Source organism: Chiloscyllium plagiosum, unplaced genomic scaffold (assembly GCF_004010195.1).
Source record: "Chiloscyllium plagiosum isolate BGI_BamShark_2017 unplaced genomic scaffold, ASM401019v2 scaf_6541, whole genome shotgun sequence".
NCBI lineage: Eukaryota > Metazoa > Chordata > Chondrichthyes > Orectolobiformes > Hemiscylliidae > Chiloscyllium > Chiloscyllium plagiosum.
Genome location: NW_025210843.1, coordinates 1,315 through 11,492, shown reverse-complemented (window position 1 = coordinate 11,492; position 10,178 = coordinate 1,315). Strand labels below are relative to the sequence as shown.

The 10,178-nt window shown below is 48.9% G+C and overlaps 1 protein-coding gene across 1 annotated transcript; it reads left to right on the top strand.

Annotated features, from left to right (window-relative positions):
* Positions 1-431: 431 nt before the first annotated feature.
* Positions 432-8,419, top strand: ercc6l (excision repair cross-complementation group 6-like). The gene is made up of 3 exons (XM_043685570.1): positions 432-1,782; positions 4,900-5,322; positions 6,732-8,419. Exons 1-3 carry the CDS (start codon positions 447-449, stop codon positions 8,066-8,068), a joined length of 3,096 nt encoding a protein of 1,031 aa, XP_043541505.1. The 5' UTR covers positions 432-446; the 3' UTR covers positions 8,069-8,419.
* The last annotated feature ends 1,759 nt before the right edge of the window (positions 8,420-10,178 follow it).

The following is a 10,178-nucleotide window of genomic DNA, read 5'->3' as shown; positions in this document are numbered from 1 at the left end:
GAGTCGTGGGTGGGGCTTGGGATATAGGCGCTGGCTCTGAGGCAGGGCAAGGCACATTCTGGGGAGTGGTCAGAAAGGATGGTCTCCTGTGCCCCGGGCATCTGAGGTCAAGGTAGGGGGCTGTGGTCAGAAGAGAAACAGCAATCTGCAGGTGGGTTGGCGGTTAGGGTGAGGTGGTCTAAGTGAAAGTGAGCGTACTGGGGAATGGTGCAGATTACATGGAAAGTGGAGGAGATGGTGTGGGCTTAGTTCCACAGGAGTGGGGGTTACTGAGGTCAGGCTGGAGGAACTTGACGGTTCTGAGTGGAAGGGTATCTGGTAGGAAGAGGGTGAGGACATTGGACGGGGACTGCATAGCGAGATCAATGGATGTAGATTGTGGTGAATGGTGAGGGTCTGATGGGCATACGGACCCTCTAACGGTGTGGCACTCTCTCAGCGTGCTGATGCGATTTTTGCAGTTAATGTTTGGAGTGGGCTTTGAACCTACAGCCTGTGACATTGGGTGGTCTCCTCTCACATTATGTTTTGTAGAGTTTCATGGCATGAAAGCAGAGAGGACCAAAAATCTGGAGAGAGTGCAGCGGAAAGCAGGTGTGGTCATCACCACATACCAAATGGTGATTAACAACTGGCAGCAGCTCTGCAGCCTGGACGGCCATGAGTTCACCTGGGACTACCTTGTTCTTGATGAGGCCCACAAGATCAAGAGCAAGTCCACCAAGACCTTCAAATGCGTCAGTGCCATCCCTGCCAAGCATCGAATCCTGCTGACTGGAACGCCCTTGCAGAACAACCTGCAGGAGATGTGGTCCCTCTTTGACTTTGCATGCCAGGGCTCTCTGCTGGGCACTGCCAAGACCTTCAAGATGGAGTATGAGAACCCCATCACACGAGCTAGGGAGAAGGATGCCACTCCGGCTGAGAAGGCTCTAGGGTTGCGCATCTCTGAGAACCTCATGAGGATCATTGAGCCCTACTTCCTGCGGCGGACCAAGGAGAACCTGCAGCTGATGCATGAGTCTTTGCAGGTCCAGCCGCCCAGCTCTCCTTGTGAAGCCCAGATGCCAGGCCTGACCAGGAAGAATGATCTGATTGTCTGGGTCTACCTGAGCCGCATCCAGGAGGACATCTACCAGAGGTTTGTCTCATCAGAGCAGATCCAAGAGCTGCTGCAAAGTAGGCGTTCCCCCTTGGTGCAACTGACCAACCTGAAGAAGCTGTGTGACCATCCGAGGCTGCTGTCCCACCATATCTGCCAGGAGTTGGGCCTCGGTGGCTCTGAAGGGGAAGCTGCAGACGATAATGCTGCCAGTGACATTAGCCGTGTGCCTGACCAGGACCTAATCAGCGAGTCGGGGAAGCTGGTCTTCCTCCTGGGTCTGCTAGAGAAGCTGCGGGAAGAAGGCAAACGCACTCTGGTCTTCTCCCAGTCAAGGAAGATGTTGGACATTATCCAACGTGTCCTCACAAACCGTGGCTTCTCCTGCATGAGGCTGGACGGCACCATGGCCCTGCCAGACCGGCAGAAAAAGATTGAGGCGTTCCAGCAGCGAGAGGACCACTGCGTCTTCCTCCTCACCACCCAGGTCGGTGGTGTAGGCCTCACCCTCACTGCAGCAAACCGGGTAGTGGTCTTTGACCCCAGCTGGAATCCTGCCACAGATGCCCAGGCAGTGGACAGAGCTTACAGAATTGGCCAAACTGACAACGTTGTGATCTACAGGCTGGTGACCTGTGGCACCGTGGAGGAGAAGATATATCGGAGGCAAATCTTCAAAGGTACAACTCAGCCCGAGAGGCAACCTTCATTCAGCGTGTTGTGATTTGTTAGAACTCACACCCACCCCCACCCCCAAAACTTCTCCATATCTCAGGTGAGGGGAAAGGATCAGAAAAAGGGTCCTTCATGATAACTTCAGCTGGTGTGGGAACTGAAGCCACATGGTTGGTGTTACTCATGGAGTCATAGAGATGTACAGCACGGAAGCAGACCCTTCGGTCCAACTCCCTCCCGCCGACCAGATTTCCTAAACTGATCTAGTCTCATTGTCAGCGTTTGGCCCATATCCTTCTAAACCCTTCCTATTCATATACCCATCCAGCTGCTTTCTCAGTGTTGTAGTTATTACATATACAGAGGAGCCTTGATATTCTGAATGTCAGTTACCCGGTAAGATCATAACCTATGTCATCCGGCAATCAATGAACCGAATGAAATACTGCCCACTCATGTCCTTTGGATAATCGAGAATCTTCCGTATACACCACTCTCTGCCTGGAAAAAGTTGCCCCTAGGTCCCTTTTAAATCTTTCCCCTCTCACCTTAAACCTTGAGATTTGGACTCTCCTACCCTGGGACAAAGATCTTGACTATGCTGCTCATGAATTTAAACCTTTGAGGTTACCCCTCAGTCTCTGATGTTCCAGGGAAAACAGCCCTAGCCTATACAGCCTTTTCCTATAGTTCACACCCTCATGGCAACATTCTTGTAAATCTTCTCTGATTCACAACATCCTTCCTATAGCGGGGACACCAGTGTTCCAAAAGCAGCCTCAATATAGGTAAGTGTACCAAATGCTGCCTTCAATACCCTGTCTATCTGTGACTCCACTTTCAAGAAACTGCACTCCAAAGTCTCTGTTCGACAACACTCCCCAGGACCTTACCATTAAGTGCATAATTTCTGCCCTGATTTGCCGTAACAAAATGTAGCACCTCACGTTAATTGAAGTTAAACTCCATCTGCCACTCTGTCCCATCTGATCACGGTCCTGTTGTAGTCCAAGGTAACCTCCTTCGCTACCAGCTACGCTATCAATTCTGGTGTCATCTGCAAACTTACTAACCATACCTCCTATATTCACATCCAAATCTTTTATATAAATGACAAAAAGCAGTGCACCTAGCAATAATCCTTGCAGCTCATCACTGGTCACAGGCCTCCAGTCTGAAAGGCAACCACATCTCTCTCCTACCTTTTGAGTCCGTTCTGTATCCAAATGGCTAGTTCTCCCTGTATTCTGTGTTGACCAGTCTAAATATGTGGAACCTTGTGGAATGCCTTACTGAAGTCCATCCATATAAGCAACATTCACTTCTCTGTCTTCATCAATCAAGTTAGTGAGACCTGATTTCCCATGCACAAAGCCATGTTGAATATCCCTAATTAGTCCTTGCTTTTCCAAATACGTGTAAATCCTTTCATGGCAACCCAGCTCACTGACCCCTAAAAGGGGCCTGACAGTCTAATGAGGAGAATTGTAGAGTCATACAGCATGGAAGCAGACCCTTCGGTCCAGCCAGTCCATGCCGATCCTAATCCCAAAATAAAATGGTCCCATATCCCTCCGAACCTCTCCTATTCACTTATCTATGTAAATGTCTTCTAAGTGTGGGAACTGTACCCACATCCAACACTTCCTCGTTCCACACGCAGACCACCCTCTGGGTAAAGAAATTGCCTCATGTCTTTATTAAACCTCTCTCTTCTCACGTTAAAAATGTGCCAGCTAGTCTTGAAATCCCCCATTTCGAGAAAAGCCACCTACCATCAATTCTATCTATAACCTCTTGTTATTTGATAAACTTCTCTGAGGGCTCTTCTCAACCTTCTCTGCTCCAGTGAAAAAGGTCCAAGCAGACTATCCGGTCTTTGTTTGAGTCGAGTGGGCCTGTACTCGTTGGAGTTTGCAAGAATGAGAGGCAACCTCAGTGAAACAGACGAGGTTTTTGGTGGAGATGTGAAGAGGTTGCTTCCTTTTGTGTGGAAGAGTCTAGGATCAGAGGGGCATCATCTCATTGAAGACAGAGATTAGGAGCGATTACTTCTCTCTCTCTGAAAGGAGTGAATCGGTGGAATTCTTGACCGCAGAGGGCTGTTGAGACCTGGGCATTCAAGGCTGAGACAGATTTGTAATGAGGAAGGCAATCGAGTGTTATGGGGAAAAGGAAGTCAAATGGAGTTGAGGATTATCACATCAGGTGTGATCTCGTTGAATGGCGGAGCAGACTCGATGGGCTGAATGGCCACCTCCTGATCCTGTATCTTATCCTCGGCAACAGATTATTGGGGAATAAAGTGGGTTTGAGACTACAGCCGAATTGACTATTGTCATCTTCAGTGGGGGAGTGGGTTCACAGGGCTGAATGGCCTCTCTCTGCTTCTGATATGCCTCCCTGTATTCAGCCTGTGTGTGGGGCATGGAGTGTGTGAACTGGAGCCAAGCAACAAGTAGCTGGAGCTAGGTCAGAATTCACCGCAGAGCTGAACTCCTGTCTGCCTATCGTATTCAGTGTTCGTTCTCACTCTCTGTCTCCAGGCTCTCCTACAGCTGTGGGGTATTTTCAACAGTTTAGGTTTCATTTCTGGTGCTCACAACCGTTTTGTTCCTGATACAATGATGTGCTTTCTCCTGGCAGTGCTGTGGTGGTGTTATATCCTTTAGTGAGGTCTTTAGGGTGAAAGTCAGTAATGTTTGACATCGTGTCGGGGCTCTCTCTCTGTTTTGGTTTGGAGATTGCACTGTTAGGGATCGCTAACTTTAAAAAATTTGTCAGAACAGAATGAGGCCATTCTGCCCTTTTCACCTGCCCTACTATTTGATAAGTTCAATGTCTGATTTGATTCTGGTCTCAATTCCATTTTCTTGTCTGTCCCTTCAAACCCTTGACACTCTGGTTGGTCAGGATTAGGAGTCTATTGTGTAACCAGTCCACGGGGCTCTCTATGGAGAAGACAGGCCTAGGACATTCCTTGCCTCCGTCTAAATGAGAGACCCCCTAATCTTTAAGTCCTGTGCCCTCTTTCTTGATATTAATGTGAATGAGGGTCAGAGTATTTTGAGGACGATGGGGTGACTAACGATGGGGTGTCTTTTATCTGTGTCTTTGGGTAGACTCGCTGGTTCGTCAGTCGGTTGGTGAGAAAAAGAATCCCTTTCGTTACTTCAGCAGCCAGGAGCTGAGGGAACTGTTCATCCTGGAGGATCCCCAGACATCGAGTACACAGAAGCAGCTACAGTCCATGCACGCCAGTCAGAGACGCACAGACAGCATCTTGGATCAACACCTCACCTTCCTGCATACCCTGGAGATGTTCGGAGTGACCGATCATGATCTCATCTTCTCCCAGGACACTGCCTCTGCCTCTGATGAGGAAAACGACCCTGAGTCCAGGAATTACATCCAGCAGCGAGTGCAGAAGGCCCAGGAGCTGGTGGCAGCTGAGTCCCAACTCCAGCAGCAGTTGGTCCAAAATCTCCACGCCAATACTGAAGCTGCCAGGCTGAACCGACCAGGAGACTCTCATCCTCTACCAGGTACTGCCCTCACTTTCACCTCGGAGTCTGACCAGTTGCTTATGCTGTTGTCAGCCCTTCACTCCCACCGTGCAATAAATCAGCTGCCTGATCCTATCCCCCACCTCTCGGCAGCAGGAGCCTGAGCTACAACCTCTCCCTACCCCAGCTCCAGCTATGATCAAGTTAGAATTGGGGGGGGCATTCAGCCCCTCTACCCTGTTCCATCACTCAGTGGGAACATGCTGGGACTGTGCCTTGCTTACATACACTTGGGTTGAAAACTTAACCCTGTGATAATAAAGCACTTAATTGAGTTAGAATCTACTGTAAGGGAAAGTAATGTCACTGAATTCCAGAGGCCCAGCTTAATGCTCTGGGGATACAGGTTCATGTTGCTGCTGGTGGAGTTTATAGTGTACAGCTAGTTTCTGTGATCATCATAGGTTGTTGGAACATCCTACCTGGCTCTCTCTAAAATGTGCTCGTTGTTTCCTCGTCTGACCCACAGCGATGTGGGCAACTCTTCACTGTCCCCTCACAAGACTGAGCAAGCCACTCAATTCAACCGGAAAATATATTGGGATTTTCAGGTGGTGTTTGAAAAGAAACCACATGTGGGTTACTTAATAAGAGCCCCCCCCCCCCCGAGATGGAGGGAGCATATTATCACGGACCGTGGACCGGTGAGCTATTACTGGTCAGGGTTTGGATAAGGTGGGTATCATCAGAATGGCAACCTGTACCCAGTGGTGTATCACAGGGATCAGGGCTGTAATTCTTTACAATATGTATTCACACGTGGAAGAGGAAAATGAATGTATTAGCGGCAAGTTTACCCAAAACTAGGTGGCAAGGCAAGTGGGTGAGGATGGCACTGCTTTCACAGGGATATTAACCGATTGAGCAAATGGTAAAACAGGATGTAGGAAAATGTGAGCTCACATACTTTGGCAAGGATAATATTGACACAAAAACATTGAAACAAACCAGATTCTTGGGGATGTTGACAGGGGAGAGGTTGTTTCCCCTTGCATGGGAGAGTCCAGGATCCAGAGGACCATTGGCTCAGAATAAGGAGTCACCCACCAATGACAGAGATGGGGAGGAATTTCTTCACTGTCTGAGGGGAGTGAATCTGTGGGATACCCTACTGCAGAGGGCTATCGAGGCTGGGCCATTCAGTTTATTTAAGGCTGAGAGAGAGCAAGAGAAAGAGAGATGCTTTATCAGGAATGGGAATCGAGGTCCTGGGGAAAGGTGAAGTTGAGGGCGTGATCTCAGTGAATGGCAGGACAGAGTTGATCAGCCAGTTGGCTTCCTGCTCTTAGGTCTTGTGGGAAGAAGAACCCGTGACAGTAGTTTGCTTAAACTGTGTGTTTGTTTTTAATTCACTCACCCTCCTGAGGCTTTTGTTTTTGCTCTTACAGGTAGTAGAGGAGGCACGACCAGACCCAAGCCCAGACCCAAGCCAGTTTCCACCACCAGCGCAGTGCCAGCATTGTACGAAAACCCCGTTGGCCCTCAGTCTCCAGTGGTCACAGTCAATCTAACGGAGCCCGTCACTGATGAGGTGCTCAACCTGAGCAGCAAGTTGGCTGACCTGCCGCTTGAGACAAGCAAACCAAGTAACAGTGTGGTGATGTTGGACAGTTCTCTAGCACATTCTGATAACGATATTCCCAAAGAGGAATATCCCACAGAGTGTCAAGGTGACACCTCCAAGGCACAGCTGTCCACCTCTGCAGCTAACTCCCCTGGCTCCAAAGCCCTGTTTGAATCCAATTTCAACCTGATCTTGGAGGAGACCATGGAGGAGGAGGATGAGGAGTGGAAACCAGATTGCGAGGAGAAGGGAACTGAAGCCAAACTGGTGATTGAGGACTCTCCCTTGCCTGTGACCAAAGCCAAGCCAGATGGAGATTTGGAGCGGCTGGTTTCCCCAGGAGGTAGCAGTCTTGGAGATGACTCGTGCGTTCTCCAACCGTGGAAGAAGCCTCACGGTCGAGTGATTGTCAGTGACAGTGAGGAGGAAACTAGTAGCGACCTCCATTCATGTAGCGCCGTGGAGCAACCTCCTGCTCTGTCTGCAACAAGCCCGGTGCTCCAGGCTTTCTGCGTGGCAGCTGCTTCCACCCCAAAAGGGTTTTACTCCCCCCTCCCAACCCTCCTGGACAGGAGCAGCAATCGCTCCGTGGCTTCTCGGCGGTCTGCTGTTGGTCTGGCTATTGATGATGTGGAGGACCTGGACCAGTCAATCCCTGACGCTGCTGATGAAGGTGATGACGAGGAGGAGGAGCAAGCGAGTACGCCCAGCGATGTTGAAGAGGTCGGAGAGACTGAGCAGGCAGCTGAACCCAGTGAAGAGCAGCCAGGTGATCAGTTCATGGAAGAAGCATCCTCTGAGAGGCGAAGCCCAGAGCTCGGAGCAGCCAGCAGTGACAACGGGGTCTCAGAGTCCTGCAGTATGATGACAGGGAGTGAGGAAGAACAGTCTGGGACCTATGAGCTGGAGCTTGGCTCCGATGAACAACTGGATACCTACACTAAGGCAGTCGATGTGTCTGTGCTTGATACATGTGCACTGAGCAAGGATTCTGAGCTGGATCAATACGATAGGCTGGTAAAACGTGGCAAAGAACATATAGAGAGCGGGCAGCTGAAGGCAGCTCTCAACTGCATGCTAGAAGCTCTGGATCTCCAGAGTGGAGATCCGGAGATTCAGTTAATAACAATTAAACTGTACCGGCAACTGGATCAGAGCTGATAGGGGCACGGTGAAGAGAGGAAGGACAGTGTGTTCTCCTGTGACTGCTCAGCAAAACCCTTCAGCTCTCAATGGCTCTGACTGCATCGGACAGAGTCCTGCATTGGCAGTATTTATGGGTTTTTTAAAAAGTGATATTGCAAAGTGCTGTCTGGTAACAGTCAACTGGGAGAAACCAGATATGTTCAAATCTGGAGCACTTCTTAAAGCAGAATTCCCTTGAAACAATGTAAACCTGTTCCTTCGCCTTCTCTGCTTTTGCTTGTTATCCCTCTTCCACTTGCTCCTCATTCCTGCTCTTGGGATATTAGTGGAGTATGAGCCCACACGTTCCCCATGAAGCTGCTGTATCTGCTAGTGCCTTCCCAGTACACCCAGCTGGTTTGGTTCTGAAGGCAGGTCGGAGTAAGGCCGGTGGAGCTGTCCAGGGTTCTCGTTGCTAGGGAAACCTCTGCGCTGGTTGGAATCCCAGCGGATTGATCTTCACACCACATTGAATGCCACCATCTGGTGTTCAAATACACAGCAGGTTGTCTTTTAGCAATTTCAAATATTCCCTCTGATTATGAGTACAGCAGACCCCATCCCTCCCTTGGGAGGCTGTGTGTGTAACATCCCCAGCCCATGTCCCACTCTTGAGAATTGCACAACCCCAAGAACTGTGGTTTTGGTTGGTTAGTGATTTTGTTGTTGTTTAAATGTTAAGAATGTAATTTTCACTGTATCTCAACTTTAACGCTGAATAAAATGGATTGACTGAAGTCTGTGTGATTAAAGGAAACTGGTTTGGGGAGTGAGTGGTGGGGACAGTGCACCTGGAGCTGGCTGCCTTTTCCAGGAGGGGGGAAATAGTGAAAAACACATCCTCGGGATTCCTGAAGTGCTCCTCTTTGCCAAGAAATGTCCTGAGAATCACTCTGATCAACCAGGACTGCATAGGAAACCTCAGAATAATGTACACCCCCATTCTAAACAAACAAAAACTCAGCAGGTCTGGCAGCATCTGTGGGAAGAAATCAGAGTTAATGTTTCAGGTTCAGTGACCCTTCCTCCCCCACCCTCCGGTGATGACTTTGATTTCTGGGATGTGGCCAGCATTGATTTAAAATATACACATGTAGACAAAGCTAACCGAGTCAATGGTCTCCGTTCTGTAATCAAGATACATTTATTCAGACCAAAATGGCCTACATTCAAACATTAAAATGATTAGCATCAGCTAGGGTTCATCAAATCAACTCAAAATTACTGTAACATACAGAATCTTCTAGCTTTTAACTGACAAAGGTGGCAGGATCGACATGGGGGTGGAGGAAATTCATACTCTACAGCCCAGTCTGTTTCCCATCCCTTATCTACCAAGCCCCATCATCAGCCCAGAGGGATAGCAGCCTGTCACAGAAACTGGTGGGAAAGGTTTGGCCAGGGCCCAATTCAGTGGGGGGGTCAGTAATCTCAGACAGTTTGCGTTGCTATGGTTAGTAACCTAGAATGTTATAAAGTGCAAACGTGTTAATACTCAAGCAGGAGAGCTACTGAAGCCTATTGCACAGAAGGATTTACAAGTTTGAGAAGGAAGATGCAGTTTGTGTGTGTGTGTAAATATATGGATAGAGGACATCACAGCACAAGCTGTCAGAACGAGACACGACATCTGAGCAGCCTGCTGTGTCTTGGTACAGACTGTGTGCATTATTTTCCACGTCTTATTGTTTCTTTATCACGTGGCTTTTCTGTTCTTGATAAACATGATACGTCAACTCTTGTCTGATGAGATGAATAGTTAACCTGATTACTGAGGCTCAGGGGATCAGTCCGTCAACCCTCTGCAGAGAAACATCAGTTGACAAGTGATCAGCTGCTAACCACTGGATCATATTTATTTTAAACCCTCCTTAGAATGCTTGACCGACTCTTTACAACATAAGTCAACAGGAATGGGCAATATGTGCTCACTTCCAATGTTGGCTGACGGACAACGGTCAGCCCTGAGGATCTCACATTTCGTGAAACGTCAATTATCAACCCTTCCCTCACAACAGACACACCTCCCCATGTCAAGTCAGTCTGAGAGATACTCTGGGCCTCTGGACACTGCTATCAACATTTC